Below are 20291 nucleotides of genomic sequence, written 5' to 3' on the forward strand. Positions count from 1 at the left end.
TGTGCTATACGTTTAACTTATGTTTTTAATTTATAATATCTAACATTTATTCCTGTTGTTGATATTTCTTCCGTTATGTGTGCAGGGCATAAACCAATATTAAAGAATCTTCCAAAGCTGCATGCCTTTTCCATTGAACGCAATCATTGTGCCTAATTGCATGACGTAAAATTGCAACGCAAACTATTAACTAACTACGCGCGTAGCGTAAGATATTTACATCAGTCGGGTGAGATTGATACGGTATCGCATGGTGCCTGAAATTGCCCCCGACAAGTTAGTTAACGAAGTTATCGCCACGATTAGCGTACGTACTCGTTAGTGTTTAATGCAGGAGGACCTTGATGAAGCCCCGGCTTCAGGCTTCGCGAATAATTCGTAGACTCGATCGGAGAAGATACTATGAGATCCAGAGATCCGACGACGCGTAGAGGGAGGACAGACGGCTAAAGAGAGAAGCGAGTCGCGAAGAGAAGCAGAGAGAAAGACAGAAAGGTCAGTGGTCGGGCAGAAGAGTGAGGAGAATGAATGAGTGAGTGAGTGAGTGAGTGAGTGAGTGCGTGCGTGCGTGCGTGACAGACAGACAAGGCGTGACAAAGAGAGTGATTCACAACGAGAGAGAGAGAGAGAGAAGCGGGAGAAGTGGGAGGAGAGGAACGTGAAAGAGGAGGACGACGAATGGAGCATGGACTGCAACGAAGTATCGTTAACCGGCGGGCACACACAAGAGAGTCCGTTCTCCAGACCCCGCTCGCTAGTAATCACACGAGTCGGCGACTGTTAGTATTGTGCCCGAGCTCGAATGCGAGTGGACTCATCGCGAGTCGCGCGCGACGTTGTGACCTCCGGCGTCGTGTTTTGTTCTCCAAGATTGAACCCACGTGCGTGTTGCGTGTTGTTGTCGTTGCTTTGTCGCCTGAGCGGAGTTTCTTCTTTAGCGGTCTGTCGATGAGGAAGAACTCGGACAATCCAGAAAATTGACTCACAAGAGACACGTTCTGGGAGGAGAGAGCTTGTGTATACGCGAGGAGAACGAAATCGACGATAAACCGATTCACATGTGGTGACTGTGGAGGGTCCGTAGATCAACTGCGACTCAACTGCGACCACTGCGAATGCTCACCTTGGAGCGGAGCGGGTTCGCTTCAAGTAGCACGGTAATGGCCCGATTTCATCAGCGAGCTTACCTTCTCGTTGGAATGTTAACGGTTTACCGGCGCTGCCGCCATACTCGTTCTAATCTAATCGGAATACACGGAGAGATTTTTCTCGGTGACTCAGACACGCATGCCCAACCTTGTTATTTTTGGAAATCACAGTAGCGCGATAAAACCACGTCTATATGTGATTCATTGATAGGAAACCAAATGCTCGCGCGAACCTCGAATCTAATATTCTTATTAGAATCGTCGTCGTTTTCATGGTTTAGTTCGTACTATTTTTTTTTCCCCTCTTGTTTATTTTCCAAGTTACGCCCACAGGTGTGTCACGATTGTTACGTAGATCGTGACACGGTTCATGGCTTGGTGCCGTTGCATGGCAGTGGAAAGATCTCTCGGCTCTACAAATGCATGCGCGTTCCGATGTTTGGTGCTCTCGGTTGCTCTTCGCACCGGCAATTGTCATTTTTAATCCTGTGTGGTCCAATGTTTTTCTTCCACTGCTTTTCTAGTCCAACCGGGTCATTGACCACAGTGCCTGATTGTGTTTTTTAAAGGGTTTTTGAACTCTGCAAAATCTGAAAAAATTCTGGAAAAACTCTGAAAAACACTCCTTTAACATTTAGGACTAAATTCCAAACATCCTTTCCTAGGAAACTTTTACTAGAAATGTACACGTATAACGTATACTATGTTATATCGAGTAAAATTTTTCTTGGAGAGGATGTTTTAGAAGGTAACTCAAGAACGTTTTTTAATTTTTTGTTCGCGTTTGAATTTGAGGCAAAATAATTTAAAATTAAAAATTCGTTTGGGTCTTTAAAGCTCCGCTTGGACCACGGAGATTTAGGAATCCGCGCACAAACGACCGACATTTATTTTCTCAATTATTCACCGTTAGTATGTATGTATATGTGCGTGCATAAACGGATGTTAATTTCTAAATATTTATTGTTTCTAGTTTACGTCACAGTGAGACACATGCGGTCCTGAAAAGTTTCTTTAGCTATTTCGTCATAAGAATGCGAAAATGCGACCTACATTGTCAATATTTTGTCATTCACAAAACTGCCTTTACGTTATTTCCAGCATTGACAATTCTTCAGTATTCGTTATTGATTTAACAATTTATCGCCCAACTTAGCGATGAATATTGATCGTATTCCCTTAAAAAGCTTTCTTTTCTTTCACTTTGATAAAACGCTTCTTTCTATCATCCAGCGAATATCGCTGGAAAGACTCTTTGCGTTATATTTTCGCAACCGCAGGTGCGGGTTGCAGTGCGCAGGTGCACGCGTACGTGCGGGTCCTTGGATATATGTGAGTGATGTAAGATGAACGAGGTGATACGCTCGTAATGACAAATGTGCCGCGGTGTATTCAATTACAAACAATCGAAAGGTACGAGAATAATGCGTCTTAATAATAGCATTTTCTGTGTCATGTTAATATTGTAAGAGCTATTTTCGCGCGCGAATGTACATATGTTTTCTATTCCAAACAAGCCATTAATAATAATTCATAATCGAAATGAAACAAAATGTAATTTTCAAAATTGTTACACAGTTATATTAAATTTAACAATACCATATAACGCTTTATTTTATTTTTCCGAAATCGTTATCTGGGATGTTTTTACACCTCAGCAGTGAAAAATTGTAAAATGTTATTTTTATAGATATTTTTGTAACACATTTTTTCTCTTTTTCAGTAACCATTCTTTACAAATCTTTAAATATGCAATTTCACTGAAAATCCGCGATAACAAAAAACGTTATATTATTTAAAATCTTTATTTTTCATATACTGTCATCCAAATAATGTCATAGCTACTTAACGCACTCATTCTGTTTAACATTTAGTTTTACTTTCAGAAAATTATGATTAAATCCACATATCCACGTAATCATAAATACTAATAAATTGGTTGGGACAATGTAAAGTGATGTTAATAGTAGTGATTTTAATTATAAAATCATCTCAGTTTCGTAAAGTGATCGCTTATGTAAAAACCATTTAAACATGTTTCATACGAGTACTAGTTCTTTTATAGTATGCCTTTGCTCGTGAGAGCTAATAATTGCATGCAAATCGTTCAACTTACATCGATCAAGTATGTATGCATAATAATTCTGATCACGTTGCACTTGCAAACATTCTCCTAATTAACTTACAATTAGATAGTGTATGATCTGCCGTCCTCCATTATAATCGAAGCCTTACTGCATTCAATGAACGCAGACAATGCGTCAAAAGATAAAGGAATTCCCCGCGAAGGTCAGTGAATCAGAAGTGAGAAAACAAAGAACCTTACAAGCGGAAAAGGAGCAGGCTCGCTTCGATGTGCTTAGTTTAACCTTCATATTTCTTCGTTATTCACGTAAAAATCTTGGTCTTCTATTTTGTAATCTCGTTTGCCACAAAGTTCAGCAATTCGTAAACAGTTGATTATTAATTTAATATGAAATGCTAATTTAGTAGATGACATAAAACGTTGTTACATAGAATGTAATATAATCCCACCGCGAATCTCATAAGATTTTAACGTCTTTAGAGAGTTGCATATTTTGTGCGACAAAATTGTGCTTCTTTTTATATTTTTATTTTTATGAAAAAGAGGATAGAAAGAGAGAGAGAGAGAGAGAGAGACGTTAAATCGAGCAAATGCAAACACGTTACAGGCCTATCTTCAGACAGCTGTGTTGATACTGTTGATAGTGCATCGATCGTAACCCAAGGGTTATGCGAGTTCGAACGACGAGAATAAGTAAATGTTACACGCGAGTTGTATTCGTTTTCAAAAATCCGGAAATACGTGTAGCTTCGAGAACAAACAGAAATTGCACTAATATCTGTTTCCGCGAAGAGAAGCCTAAGCAGAAAAGTCGGGGAATGAGTTTCATGAATAATTGAAGAACGGAGAATATAGGATTATCATAATGCGTGAATGACGCCGAGGAAAATCCTCATCAAGGTACTACCTACATCCGTTTGCGTTGCTTTAATCCTTATATACTACTATTACTTCTGTTATCTGTCGAGGTTAAGCTTGATACAGAGTAAGACAGAGATTATCGTTGAACATACACATTTTTAATAAAATACATTTCCATGGGAAATATTAAGAAAAGCTGCGAGAATATTTTTAAGCCGTTTAGTTTGAAAAATAACTCCATATAGATAGATAAATTTAAATAAGTAATTATTTAATAAAAGTAAATTGCACAATATTATAATTCGCGATGAAAATTTTTATCTCCTTATCGTCGATAAATGTAGCTAAATAGATTATTGATTGTATTATATATCTTTATCGTTCATTATCGAGCTCATTAATTACATCTAAATGCGTTTGTAAAATGAATATTATTCAGATAAATTATATCTTTGTGCATAAAGATTGATCGGCCTGATTCGCTATTTCATTATTTGCTCCATTTCGAAGCGTTATACACGGCAGAGTGATTTAACTTTTAAGCCTAATATATCGTTAGTGAGCAAACGAGTTTCTTGCTCAATTCCGGAAGCGATAATTTTGCACCTACACGAGAATTCCGAGCATAGCTATGCGTTATTATTTCATTGAGATAGTTCGTGAAAGCTACAATGAGAAAAATTAGTACGGAAACCAGTATTGACTTTTAAACTCAACGAACGTGTTGACTATCTAGTGAGTCTGTAAATCAAAAAAGAAAAAGGAAGAAACTTATGATGAAGCGTTAGCAGCTTGGCAATTGGCGTACACACCGTCTGTTAACATACATCCATCTTCTAACGATTTCTACATAAGATAATGACGACATTAATCGTTAGAAGTTGCATAACGAGATTGGCAGTGATTTTGCGTACAACTAAAAAGTTAGAGAGAATAGGTCACAATTTTTTATATATATTTAAATAGATATTCATAAATTAGGAATAGGATATAGGCAAATATAATTGGATATAGGCAAATTAGTATCTATACTTGGAGTGCAAAAGTAGGGAAAACTTGTAAAAAAATCCTATTTTTTTTTATTATGATAGGCTACGGTAGTGTTACGTGAATTTGATAAATTATTGAGATTTATTCACATGGTTTTAATAATATTAAACTTTAGTGACCTGCACAAGCCTAAAATTCTCGGAGAATGGAAACTGAAAATGTATCTGGAATGCTATATCAATTCAGACAGGGATGAATGACGAAATCAGGTACAAAGGGACGTCAAGAAAATCGGGCCTTTTCGGTCCTGCTCGGTATTTCTCGCAAACGTCTCATCCAGATGTTTCTTTAGTTCACGGAATATTCTACGGCATCTAGGTATTCTTTTATATCAGAAGTTCAGCGTTTCGATTCTTGCGTTCTTTCTCAATATTCATTCATCATCATTATTGTTGCTTAAATAATTCGAAGCTATTCTTCATTCCTTTAGTGAATTTAAGACTGTATGACTCTTTTCTTAATCTTGTATTTAATTTGTTGCATGTGTGTTCGATTTCGTAATATCTATAACTGTAAACTAAGGCGAAGGCATGAGCACGCAACACCAAGCATATATGGAACATTTCAAGGGTATTGCAGAGATGCAGCTCATAGATATTGCTGAGCTGAATTATCTATTAGACATTGTGTTTCAATAACAACGTTGTCAGATAATATATCATTACGATTATCGTCAGACTGTATTATGTTGTAGTTGTTATACGATAAGGCAAGTTTGTCATCGAAGAGAAACCGAGCTTAGAGAGGGGACAAAGTTGTGAGAACGAATAGAGATGCGTTTATTCTGTCTAGTGCGTCGATCGTAGTTGGTCGGGGTTGCAGTCGGGTTTCTTTTTTTCAGTTCTTTTTGTGTGACGTTAATTCGACTCAACGAGAAGGTGCGATAACGATTATTAATTAAACCGTTAGATTAATTCATAGTGCAAACTAAATTTACCCAAAGATTTATTGGTTTTTATGAACTTAAAATGGTTGCTTAATAAGTAATCTAAAATGATTATTTAATAAGAGTGTTAAATAAATAATTATTAATGTGATACATACAAGACGGGATGTGATATGAAATAATAATAGAAGAATCTCATATAATTGCACGTATGTGTGCGTAAGCGTGACTCACGATTCTTCTTAATTCCTCATAGGAGAGTGTATAATTAGTACAAGTACGCCTTAATTCGTCGTTTAGTTGTTTTCCCATTATCCCGTACGATCTCTATTGCGAGCGTGTGAAAGACTTGTGACGATGCGATATTGTATGTTCAATGTGAGGTCTAAATCCCTCCCCTCTTCTTCTCTTTTTCACTCATTCTCTTTTTCTTTCGCATGCATCTTTCGTCCCACGCGCTGCTCGTGCTGCTCGACGAGATTATGTATCCAACTCACCGGCTGGTGAGAAGCGTCGGTTGATCCGCAAGAAAAATCTGCAACTTCGTACCTCGGAATTTTTCTTACGGAATGCGTAAAGAATACCCTCTCTCGAGCGTATTTTCACCAAAGTTTCATTGAAAAGGTATACCGCCGCTTGATGCCCGTAAGTTTTCGAGAAATACGTCTTTCATAACTTTACGGGAACTCCGTTGAAATCTACGGGCGATGCCTTTGGATACACGAAAATAGATCCCAGCTAGGTTGGCAGGCCACCAGCGCGAAAATAATTCGCGATACAGACTAACGGTTATAACGGCGAAATTACCTTTATCGTCGATATTCTCTTATTATTACGAGTGCACAATTTCATTGAGGCATATAGTAAGATAGTAGCGTATACATATACTGTTGGCAAACAGTATATATAATACGTGTGACAAGCTAAATCGTCCAATATTAGCTGAAATCCTTGGCTAAACCTAAGTCAAATAGAAGAACGTCCGAAACTACAAATCTGAAATGTCCCATACTGGATTACGTACTCGATTTGCTCTGTAAACATTTACAGCTTTTTGCACTTGCGGGCCGCGTGCAAGAAGTTATGCGGTAGCCGGTGAACCATCTGTTTTCATGGGAAAAGTTATTCCGGAATAGCTAGGCTAGGTATCATTGTACTATACACAGTTACACACACGTACAATTACACAGAAAAACATTTATCTTATGAACAATGAGAACTTGATAACAAGAAGTATTATAAAAAAATTAAAAATAATTACACACACACACACACACATATATATATATATAATTATACGACATGATATATTTATGTGCACAGAAATCGCATTTATTGTTGCGATAGTAATCAACCATCGCGACTAACTGCATTGTGAAATATAGACGCTTTTTATTTGATGATATAAGTCAACACATCAGATATCGTTCTGTCTTTGTTACTCGTAAGTGTCATATAAAAGAGAGACAGAATGACGTTTGTGTCAATTTGTGTTCTAACTGGAAAGTATATTGCGATGTTGTTTGGGTCGATTGTTATCATGTTTAGTCCCCTCTTTGAATGTACGAAATGTAGTTACGGACCGTGTGTTCACAGGGCGATGCGCCTACTTTCGATATCGATCGGGTCAGGGAAGCGTTAATCCGTCTTACATCTAGGAGTATTCCCTACGACACGGTATATAGACATGGAAAGGCAATTTGATTATCACGATATTAAAGTTTAATTTCGATCGAGGCCGTGTCGATTTTGATTGATGACATCTTTCCGATGATCGTTAATTCAACGAGGTAAAATACTGCAGTTGAAATTTTCATGTTATTGCTATATGTATAAAGTAGTAGGGGTAAAAGTAGTCCAAAAAACCGATACAAAACAATCAACTAATGCGTCTTTTATAGAAATACTAATAAATTAATTTATGTTATATATATGTAAAGAAATATATATGTAATGTAAATTAATAATACGTATTATATTTTATACGAACATTAATATTAATATTTTAGATTATATGTATATACCGTTTGAGATATTTTAAGTAATATTATTATTTCACTTGAAATGTTATAGCGTGAGCGTTATATTTACTGAAAGCGATCGATTTCACTTAAAAAATCTTAAACGAAGGTAGATTAACGGCTGCAACAAAAGCAGGAAGTAATGACGTAATTGTAATGTCTTCGAGAGGCAATAGCCGTATCCATGTCATTCAACACTACGTCGCGTAACTAAAGCTCCCTTTTGCCTCCGTGTTGCCGCGGCAAAAACTTCTCTCGTGTTTCTTTCGTGACTGAAACATGGAAGTAACATTAACCTACTGCACTCAATATATATTCGTGTGACTTTTGCGTGTATATCTTTAGTGATTGTGATAGATTTTCTGTTAGTGTTAGTGTGAAGTTAGCCGTTTTACGCTAAATAAATCTTATACGCCACTTCTTTACAGAATATCTGTCTCATTATACCTAGCTAATAAATTTATAGTCCATAAAGATGTCAATTATAACTATTGCTGTTTAATGTCAACTATTTGGTTTGAGATAAAGAAATATAGGACTCATTACAAATTGTTGTTCAAATGTCACGATATGTATATATATTAATGTATATTGAAAATTTTGTTTGTACATATGTATTTCCGTTTATCATTTCTACAGTTTACTATTTCGTAATTTGACAGAAAGTAATTATCTCTCTCGTTAAAGTATCTATCTCTCATGAATTTATTAGAAAATTTGACGTATTTCAATCAACCTTCTCAAGTTCTACTTCTAAACAATTATGTGTTTCGCGTGTGTTACCATGGATGATGCGTGATTCTGATTGGCGTTGCGACAACAATATCCAAGCATGCAACTCTCCTCCCGAGTGTATTAATCGATCGATATCGACGTGACCCAGCAGGTTTCGTTCAAGGAACGTGTCCCGGAAAATAGTGATCGCCATCACATTGCATTCACATCAAAATTGTTTTAATACATTTTATGCGCACGTCAAACTGCTCGGTCAAAATTAAAAGTTGTCAATTATCAAGAATTAAATTTGAAAATTTATGTCCCTTTCAATATTCTCGTCTAAAACTTGACGATAATTCAGTATAGCGATTTATGTATTGGTATGTTCGCTTCAACAGGTTTCAAATTGAAAAACATATATCGTGCAATAGGTATGTTAGATATTTTTAATCTATACCTAGCTTGAAGTATTATTTTAATATATTCCGGAATTTTAATACGTATATAATATGTACCGCGATAAAATCGCTATACAGTATCATGCATAAAAAGCACGATTATCTCGCTCGTTGTCATGTATTTATCGCATGTGCTGAAGTATTATGCAATGTTGATTATTTTTGCAGTTTCAATAAATGTAATGACAGGCGAATTGATTATCGTATCTTTAATTTGTGTTCTCAAAGCTGGCGCGTGTTCCGAAGCGGTAGGCTTGTCAAAGGGTGATCAGAAGGAGGACGAGCACGATCGTTTGGAGGAGTCAGTCGATCCATTTAGTTTAGAAATGGGTTGCTGTGGTTGTGCGGACGAGCCTTCGTCCAAAGTGGAACCATCGTCTAAAATGGAGCCCACGGATCCTACGAACTCTATGGTAAACGTTTTCCCTACCCTATATGACGCTAGTTAAAAAAGGATCCGCATATTTATGAATGTAGCATGCTAAAAATAATAACATTCATAAAGTGTTTATGTTTCTCAAACACGAAACTCAAACTTAAGTCTTACATGAAAAGAAGAACGTTTTGCTGGAGTAAAAATCTGTGTCTATATAGCTAAAAATTTAGGTAGATCCTGAAAATAATTTTATTAGATTGTCAAATTATCAATAATCGTAGGAAATTGCAAGGAATTTCCAGTTTGAGGATTCTGCATAATTATTTTGATATTTTTGATGATTTCATAAAATTATTTTCAAATATTTTTATTTTTAGATATTTTAGAACCGTACTTTCAACGATTTTATTGAAATATATCATTAATTTTATTCATTAAATTAATCAACCTAATTTTTTCTGTAATAAATATAATTGGTTTGCAGCTATATTTTCATAGAAAGAACGGTTTTGCTGGAATGTCTATAAATTTAATTAAAAATACAGATTTGAAAATAATTTTATTGAACCATTAAAATAATTGTACAGGACGTTCAAGCTGATGTCGCAAAAATGTTTTGACATTCTAACAATAAATTTGAGCATCTTACATAATTATTAGCTAAATCTAGCTAAATTTTTCAATACTTTAGCAAAACTATTCTTCCGTGTTGACTAGTACGCTTTTATTTCTTCATAAGTATTTGATCTTAAATTTTCCATTTGAGAATAAAATCTCTTTAAAATCGACTATTTATTTTATATAATTCTTCTTTTTTAGACACCTAATAATCAAGGCTCGCCGTCGAGTTATTCAGAGCAGATATTCGTAAAGGATCGATCATGCACCGATTTTCTGGCTATAATCGTTCTACTTGTTCTGGCGGGTGGTTTTGTAAGTAATATTATTTTTTTATTCGCGTCATAACGCCAATATGTTCGCTAAATGTAATTCGCGCGTGCTAGGTCTTCATGATGACGAATGTGGTGAAGAAAGGTGACATTTTCCGCGTGATAAATGGATACGATGATTGCGGAAATGTTTGCGGTCGCATAACCTCGTATGAAAATGACCCGAAATTCAAGTGTAAAGGTGCTGATTACACCAACAAACCGTGAGTGCATTTTGAAGTATTAGATTAAATTTCTTTAGAATTTGGTCGTACAGTTCACATATATTAAAAGTGGGATTTATGTAAAAATTCCCTGATTTGTCAGAAATAAATATAAATTAAATAAATTATTATTAAATTAATTAAATAATTAGACTGTATTATAGCAGGACTTAAGAAAAAATGAAATTCGAAAAAATTAATGCAGCCTAGGATCAATAAAAAGGCTAAAACATTATAAAATAAAATAATATTAAACTATTGATTTGATATTAATTGTTATGCTACTTTATATATCAAAAGGTCTTGAGAATTGATTATATTCATTGTCTTTATTAATAACTTATATTCTATATCCATTAGGTATCTCGAAATTGATATAGAAATGACTGGAGTGAAGAAACGTACATGTGTGGAGAACTGTGTGCAGGACGAGACCAATAAGTTAGTAAAATTGAGACTCGTTACATGTCTTGCGTTTCTGATTATGCTTTTCACATTAATCTAAATAATCGCTAGAATCATAATCACAGACAGTTTCATGCACTAAATACAAACTTAATTATTTTCTCTTTCATTGTTTTCTCTAACATAAATTTCTGCTTCTCTGTCTCCTAGAATATTATTCCTGAATCGCTGTATGCATAAGAAAGTGACAGAAACTATCAACTCCATAATAAGGACCCTTCGGTTAGAAAGTTTTTACAATGTAAGTCCTATTTGTATGAATATTTTCTGACATTATTCCTTGTGTAAAAATCGCTAACCTTTCATTTTGTTAGAATCTGATCTTGAATTAAGAAAAATATGCAGATTATTTTTTATTGATGTTTCTTATTTTGTATATATTTTTGATTACATCAATAATAAATAAATTTTACGACTAAGTAATGAAAGTCTGAACGGTTTGAACCGTTTAGTTTTTATTTGATTTTAGTGCTTAAATAATATTTTCGGTACGAAATATATATACATGTATATATATGCAGTTCTGTAAATTGAGTGCCGAAATTATTTTCTTGAAACTCAATCATAAGTCAAACTTCTAAAATGTTTATTAGCATCAATATTATTAAATTACTTATCAATTTAATTTATGACATTACCGTATTACTATTTCAATTCGGCTTATGATTGCATTTCAAGAGTGAAAATGATTTCGGTGCGCAGTTTACAGAGCTGTTGGATGTGTATATAAATTCACACTTACTTAAATATTATTTAAGCACTAAGATCTAGCTTAGACCGTTCAGACTTTCATTACTCAGTTATATACTCACATTTGTGGTCTTAAGGCACTTTGTTTAAATATATTTTATTCTAATTTCCGAGAATTTTATGACACTTGTACCTTCTTCTGGCAGAAAAAGAATCCATTTTTTTTTCAACATTATCGAAGAAGTAAGAGAAAATATATCTATTCTAGAAGGAAAAATTATCGTTCTCTAAGCTAGATAATCATATATTTAGAAAATAATTCGGAAATAGTCTGTCTTATAATTTAAATAATATGTTACATTTTAAATAAAGCTTTAAACTAAATTATCTCAATTTTTTTTCTTAAAATTTATTTATTTTTGTATGTTAACCATGACGCGTTCATTAAAATTTAAGATAAGTGGATTAATTAATTTTAAACTACTCAAACATAATAATTTGCAAGCAATATATATCATTTGCGGTATCATCTCGATTGGTTTAAATAAATAATTCATCGATAAAACGTATCATTATTTCAGGATGCAGTTACTGATCTGGGAATCGCATGGCGTGAATTGATTTATCTTTTGCTTATAGCTTTAGGTAGGTATTCAAAAATAAAACATGTAGCATATGTTATTTATTATTTTAATATTATATCATTTGCAACTACCTATTTCTTGCCGTATGTATAAATATGATTTCTCCTCCTTTTTATTTATCTGTCTATCTATATATGTATATATATGTAAATCTCAAATATTTTATTAAATTCGATAATATTCCAAACAGTTTGCAGAATGTAATTGGAATTCGAAAAATTTCAAATAGTATTTTTTTATGTTAACAGAATAAACTTTTATTTTATCGACAATTGATTTTCGCATATTAAATTTCAGTTTTAAATTCTTATATTATTTCTCTCTTTCTACGCGATACAAAACAGGGGCTTTGAGTGATTGATTGCGACCAACGATTTTTCAGCACTTTCTCTCGGTATCCTGGTGGCCTTCCGCTATATGGTACAATATGTCATTTATGTCGTATTGATCGGCGCAGTTTTGGCTTGCATCGGTGGCACAACGTATCTCTGGTAAAGAGAATTCTCTCAGTTTTTAATAATTAAAACGATTAATTATTAAAACTGTAATAAAGGTTACATCTTAAATCATTCAATCTAAAAATTCCTACATGAATGGAATACCTATATAGAAAGAACATTTTGCTGAAGTATTTGAAATTTTAGATAGATACAAATTAAAAATAGTTTTGTTCGACCATCAAAACAACAATGTAAAATTTTCAAGCATGAGAGAGTTTTGCACGATTGTTACGATGTTTCAACAAAATTATTTTTAGATTGATATCTAGCTACATTTTTAAATAATTCAGCAAAACCGTTCTTTCCGTGCACCTATTATTTAAATTTAGTAAAATAAGTTTAATCTTTTATGCAAAGGCTAGCGTGGTACCGTGAAAAAAGAAGCGTGGAAAGAGGCGAGGTCTATCCGGATGATTCCAGCGTGGAACCCTACTTTATCTACGCTATTATTATGTCTGTTGTTTCTGTAAGAAAAATCGTTACATCCGCTATATTCACACACATTTTACAGATGAATACATATAATATAACCGCATATAATATATTTCGCAGGTGATTGTTCTTCTAGTAATTCTAGTAATGAGGAAAAGAATCGAACTGGTCATGCAGCTTTTCCGAGAGGCGGGTAAAGCTGTATATTCGATGCCTGCGTTGCTATTTCAGCCGATTTATGTGAGTATATCTCGTTTCAATTATACAAGTTCGGTTCACTTCATATTCAATTGATCTTACGAACGCGGAAATATTCTTTATTTTCAGACCTATCTGCTGATCGGGTCTACCGTAGTAGCATGGGTCTACTGTATGCTATGGATAGAGAGCGCTGGTGACATTTACTTGAATAGAAAAAATCACGTTCATTTCAAGAAAGATGCGCTGCTTATTGTACGTGAGCATATTTTTTTATCAATTATGATAAAGATTATATTTCATAGGATAAATAAATATTCACATTTTCAGTTATCAAGTGGGATCTTTAATCTAATGTTTTTGTGAATTTTATACATTTTGCCTCAAGGATATATTATATCCTTTAATAAAATGAAAAATTTTTTAAATTACAAATTTTTCTATGTTGTATTTGAAATGCAAAATCGATAAAAAAAAAAAGTAAAAAATATAGGCCTATAAACGATCTAATTAAGATGTATATTTAACAATAATCTTTAATTACGTAATGAAGAATGGAACGTTTTGGCTTACTTAGCTGGAAAATTATTTCACATAGACGTTTCGAAATATTAAGCAATATTATACGCAAATCACATGAGAGGTACGTCGTAATTTTACAAACAATAATTTCCACCTTTATTAACGTAAAACGTGGAAGATTATTGTTCGCGATTATATGAGAACGAATTATTGATTCTCAGATACACTTTGGCATTCGTAACAAACGTACGGTGGAAGTTATTATCTGTAAAATTGCGCTATGCCTCATATGATTTGTATAGTATCGCTTAATGATAATTCGAAACTAAGTCTATATGAAATAATTTTTATAATGGCTGAAGATGACTAAGTAAGCCGAAACGTTCTATTTATCACTATGTATAATTAAAGATTATTATTAAATAAAAAATTATTTTAATAAGAAAAGTTGATATATTTATAAAAAATAATTGAAATAAAATGAGACAATTTTTATATAAACTACAAAATTATATTGTTATATATAAATGTTGACCTTATTGAACTGTTTTATATGTACGTAATATTTATTTTTATATGAAAAGTATAGATTTCCAATTCCAGTCACTTTTGGCAGAAATAGTATATTTAATATATTCTTAATACTTTCAAATATATAAAATTCATAGAAATCATTAGGCACAAAATATGTTTAATATCAAATACTGAAATATTTTTATTCTATATCATGTATGTATTAATTGTTATTTAATTTATCAAACTATATTTTGTGTTTATCTTTATAATAAATGGAATTAATTTAGGCAACAAGATGGTACAATCTATTTTTATTCTTCGTGGCGTGTGAATTCTATTTGGGTTGCCAGCACATGGTTGTTGCTTGCGCTGTTGCCCGATGGTTCTTTACAAGGTGAGATCTTTATTAGATATACGAAGTTCAAATAGAAAAAATAACGCAATAAAAAGTTAATTTGTATGTCATCAGTTCATCAAGTTGTAGTTATAAAAAAAATAAAATGAGTACTTTTTATGTGCTCGAAAATATTATCTGCTAACATATAATACGTATCTAGAAAATTTTCACGAAGCATTATTGAATTTCTTGCTAATGATCTTTTATTTATATAGTATAAGGTGTTTGACATTAGAAGAAATACCACTTATGTATAAGTAGGTAAAGTGGATTAAACTGACAATGTGTGTCAATCGAATTCATAATTTTCACAATAATTAATAAGATATTAATTTCTAAAAATGTCCGAATAATATAAGCACGTATTCACCCGATTTATTGCCAATCACAAGCACGTGGCGAGATACAATCGTTCAGTAGGTTGCTATATGCGCGACAACTTGTTTACTGCAAGCAGCAATGGCAACCATGAACGATGAAAAAAAATATCTTCCCCGCGTTGTCGTATCTTTCTGCATGTTTGCGTTTAGTGGTTACGCGAAATGCGCACATTTGGCTATCTTTATTAATTAATTTCTCATTAGTCATTACGAAAATTGCAAAATAATACACAGTACTTTTCGATTCATTGTCAATTTAGCCTGCTCTATCTATCCACAAGTTCCATCTAACGTCAAACATCTTGTATACATACCTATATGATGTTTAACATAGATTATGCTTTTTCATAGTATTGCATGAATTTTATAGAGCAGTGCATTATATTTTAACAGGGATAAAAGAAGTCTTTCTTTACCAGTGGCAAAAGGTTTCGGATATCTTATAAGATATCATTTGGGTACCGTGGCTTTCGGAGCTTTAATAATAGGTATTGTTAGAGTTATCAGAGCCATGATAGCTTTCATCCAAAAACATCTAAAACGATATGACAACGCATGTGTAAAAGGAATTCTATGGTGTTGTCAATGTTGTCTCTGGTGTTTCGAGTGTGCTTTAAAATTTCTCACTAGGAATGCTTACATCGAAACAGGTAATTCCGATATTTTTATGACATAAATATTGATTTGAATTTGTCATCGGTCCTAAATATCTTTTCTTGAATAATATGATACATAGATAATAATTAAAAATAAAAATTAAATATATTTTTTTATTAACATACCAAAAAACGATGTTTTCCAGCTATATACGGATGCAACTTTTGCACCGCTGGAAGAAAGGCATTCCAGGCCTTGTCAAGCAACATTTTACGAGTAGCGGCGATTAACAGCGTTGGCGATTTCGTCCTTTTTTTGGGTAAAGTCCTCGTTGTCACTCTTACCATCGTTTCAGGAATTTACTTGATGCAGGTACAGGTAAATTAATTATTATATACTGTATTTTATATTTCAAGGGCTTTACTAACTTTAACTTTATGCCTTTGCAGAAAAAGGAAGGGCTTAATCATCCTTGGATACCAATCACTCTCGCAGGGATATTCGCATTCCTTGTTTCGCATTGTTTCATATCAATCTATGAGGTGATGTAAAAAGCAAAATATACGTAAAATGTTGTTAAATAAATGATACAATCCTCATAGAAATGATAATTTTTTTCAGATGATTATTGACACAATATTCATATGCTTCTGTGAGGACTGTGAGAAAAATGACGGCATTAACCGACCTTATTTCATGAGCCGCGGTTTAATGGTTCGTATTAGCCTTAATGAATGCATCATTTTTATCATATCTTAATCGTTATTAAGACATTTATATATGAACAAAAATCTTGTGCTCAGGAATTCGTAGAGAACAGCAAGAAAGCTTTAAGACATCTAGAACAACAACGAGGTGCTGCAGCTTTATAACAAGCGTTAAGAATATATCTTTTTTCAAAGAATATATCATATTATTTTAAATTCGATGTTCAGTGCCAGTGCAACAAGACAAGCTCGTGAGTTAAGTTTGGACAGGTCTGTTGTAATATATGGATCTTTAAGAGATAATTGCAACACGTACAGAAATAGTTTCTTTTCATATACGCATAAGTTGTCTTCTTTTAACATACAGGGGTGCGTTCAAAATCGTCATCTGGATACATCTAGATGTTGTTTCATTCTTGTTGTTCACGAATGATAAACAAGGATAACACGACACCTGGGTGTCAGATGAGGATTCTGAATGCAGCCTAACACAGTTATTGAAGTTCTATAGCAACAAAGTGTGGTGCGCACAATCGATTGTTTCGATCAATGGACTGACTAGTCTGACAACATTATAAGGAATGTTACGAATCATTCTATTTTCGAAGTTCCTATTTCTAAAAATATTTTTTATATAACAAGATAATTTTTTCTACATAAACTTAGATGCGACGTTCGCACAATTGCGAATACGTCGATTTGGCAGCCTGAACCTAGACATGTACTTTTTGTACCATGATTAGTGAACAAATTAATCTATAAGATCTATTCCACATTCTATAGCATAAGTTTACATATAGTTATATTGTTAAAATGTACTCGTTCTTTATATTTGTTGTAAATATTTCTTTCTTTTTTATAAAGAAGTGCCTATAATTGATAACTTTTTATTTTGATACAAATGCCGTTTAAGATATAAATAGACAGCTTTAGATATAAGAGTTATTTCAAAAGAGGAATATAAGATTAATATTGTATTGTATATTCGCGAATAAAATTTAAAAAAAGATTTGACATAAGATCTTATTTCTTTTTATCTTTTTCATAAAAAGATAAGATGTCGAGAAAGATAATGTTGAAAAAAAGAGGATGTGGGTGAAATACGAAGATTTTACGGGACAGGTGTTAACTTTTAATTTTAGTTTATTTTATCTGGGCACACAGTGCATGAACGCTCATGCTTGGCGGTTTACAGATCTCATGTTATGCCGGTTTAGCAAAGTGATGTATCGTTAACACTGAGCTGGCAGTAAATCGGGATGACGAGTCGGACACTACGAGGGATGATGGGAGGGACTTTGGTCTGTTCAGGCCGGATAGACGTTTAGAACGAGTGAAAAGAGTAGACCGTTTAGAAAATTCTCTCTCGTACTTGCGGTGCAGCGCGTTCGAAACAGCGGAATTACTCGCTAAAATGGAGAGGATGGGCGACTAACACGAGCAGCGCAACAGCAAGAAGCCGGCAAGTTCGCAACAAAATCACACACATTCAATGTGATACGTCAGTTTGCACTTAAATTTCGCGACATACATCATATACATATCGCATCTCAGGAAATTCAGTTTAATGGATCAGCGTTCCGTATTATAGCACGAAAATATTTCTCATTCTCTCTTTTTTTCTCTTACTTATCAATAGCTCTCCTAGAATAAGTCGGTTTTCCCAGGATATAGGAAAATGCCAAAGATATGTACATGGAAGAGACACTTTGCTCTATTTGCAACTCCAGAATATACATTATTCGAATTATGTGAAAGACGCCTTCGTTTTGTTACATAAATATTATAATAGGTCCGAGACAAGCCGTACGTGACTTAGAGGCGCCTGCAAGAAAATTCTTGAGCTTCACGCTACATAGACAATTCTTTCATCGTCGATTACAGCAACAATTTTCGTCCAATTACTCGTAGCTGAGAAGACTCTTGTATCCTAAAGTCCTATCGTTCCCGAGATATTATTCTCATACACCGTAATAACGTTAATGCCCATGTGTACACCATGATTGTTAGCTCCGAGTTTCGAAAGTAGCTCCCGAGTTGCTGAATACGCTACAATATAAGGTGAAAAAGATAAAATTGAATTGAATTCTTAAAATCAACGACTACACCGACACAAGGTACTTGGCTTTGTACGACTTTGTATTGCACTTTGTAGCTAGCGCAAACTTAGGGGTCTGTGAATCTTAATTATTATTTTTGGTCTCATTTAGGTCATCGTCATCGTGCGACGCGCAGGTAGCTGGTAGTCGAGATGTCGAAGTCATTGCAAAATTCTCAGTCTTTATCAAAACAGTTACCATCGACACAATTGCAAACATAGTCGCAAACTTAAAAACGAAAACCGGATAGTAAAGGCTCGGTTAACGAGCAGCGCGAAACGATAATTGCCTTATATTGACATCGTCCTACAATCATGTACCATTTTTGAATTTCTGCTTTCTTATATCTTATATCGCTTTCATCCTAATACGTCGTATGTGACATACGAGAATAATTCGAAAAGTTCTCAACCTGACACAGAAATGACATCACAAATATCAAACTGTTATAATTTTAGACAAATTTTTGATACTACATAGGGATATTGTTAAGATTTTAGACAAATGCGTTTATTAGTTAATTTTGTTTGAATCGTGTAAAGCAATCAACTTTTTGTTTACAGTTCTTTAATTTTAGTCCTAAAATTGCACTTCAAATTGATTGCAAGCACGTATTTATCAGATTTAACCTATAGTGACTTTTTTCTTTTTCTAAATATGAAGAAATAGTTCGCAGAAAAAAGATCTGACTCAAATAGTGAAGTAATCGATGAAACAAATGCTTTAAAGACTTATATAGAGAAATCGTACTGTACAGACGGGGTATGAAAAAGATTATAATTATAAATAAGTATATTGAGCTGTGAAAGGAGACTGTTAAAAAATTAAAAAAAGTTTTTGCCGAAAATTATGTTTTCCTTATCAAACCAAGAACTTTCTGAACTAGTCTCGTGCATATTATAAAATGGGAAAGCTGAATAATGCCTGAACTTGTGAAAATGAATTATCTCGATGCTTTTCGAGCGTCCAGCACTCGATTGTCATAAATTGACATAGAAATGTAATAAAAGGATCGGGATAAAAATGATCGAATGATATAAAGAAATTATATCGTGACGAGAAGAAAAAATAAAATCTGAGTTTCTGCTACATTAATGAGAAATATACTTCTTATTTTAAGATTGTAACACGCACTTTTGAATAGCACTCACGATAATGACGATGATAGAAAAACGATGACGATGACAGTATCCGTCCAGACGACCGTTAATATGTGGCGCGAACATCCGAGGAAATGAATGATCGAAGAATGTTGCAACGTGCTCAGCCGGCAAGCACAGTCAACAGATCTTGCACCTACTGTCCGCTGCCAATTATTTAGATCTACAAGAATGGATTGATAGATGACGATTATCGCCTTACTCTTAAGCTTCTAATATTTGCGCGCA

General features: G+C 33.7%; 1 protein-coding gene across 1 annotated transcript; it reads left to right on the top strand.

Moving 5' to 3' along the window:
* The first annotated feature begins 2492 nt into the window (after positions 1 to 2492).
* On the top strand, positions 2493 to 17617 carry LOC108775444 (choline transporter-like protein 1). Its single transcript, XM_018541818.1, has 17 exons — positions 2493 to 2561; positions 9456 to 9640; positions 10423 to 10536; positions 10608 to 10756; positions 11117 to 11197; positions 11372 to 11462; positions 12493 to 12556; positions 12938 to 13046; positions 13413 to 13521; positions 13608 to 13727; positions 13815 to 13940; positions 15011 to 15117; positions 15894 to 16150; positions 16303 to 16475; positions 16547 to 16639; positions 16719 to 16811; positions 16901 to 17617. The coding sequence occupies exons 1-17, from the start codon at positions 2525 to 2527 to the stop codon at positions 16967 to 16969; spliced, it is 1977 nt and encodes a 658-aa protein (XP_018397320.1). The 5' UTR covers positions 2493 to 2524; the 3' UTR covers positions 16970 to 17617.
* Positions 17618 to 20291: the final 2674 nt, after the last annotated feature.

This window comes from Cyphomyrmex costatus, unplaced genomic scaffold (assembly GCF_001594065.2).
Source record: "Cyphomyrmex costatus isolate MS0001 unplaced genomic scaffold, Ccosl1.0 scaffold30, whole genome shotgun sequence".
NCBI classification, from domain to species: domain Eukaryota; kingdom Metazoa; phylum Arthropoda; class Insecta; order Hymenoptera; family Formicidae; genus Cyphomyrmex; species Cyphomyrmex costatus.

What these genes read in the sequence shown, in the direction of transcription:
- LOC108775444 (XM_018541818.1), top strand. Translation starts at nt 2,525, where the DNA reads ATGTGCCGCGGTGTATTCAATTACAAACAATCGAAAG. An exon ending in GCTGATTACACCAACAAACC is followed by an intron (nt 10,757 to 11,116) that starts GTGAGTGCATTT and finishes TATATCCATTAG; the next exon opens with GTATCTCGAAATTGATATAG. An exon ending in GCCCGATGGTTCTTTACAAG is followed by an intron (nt 15,118 to 15,893) that starts GTGAGATCTTTA and finishes ATATTTTAACAG; the next exon opens with GGATAAAAGAAGTCTTTCTT.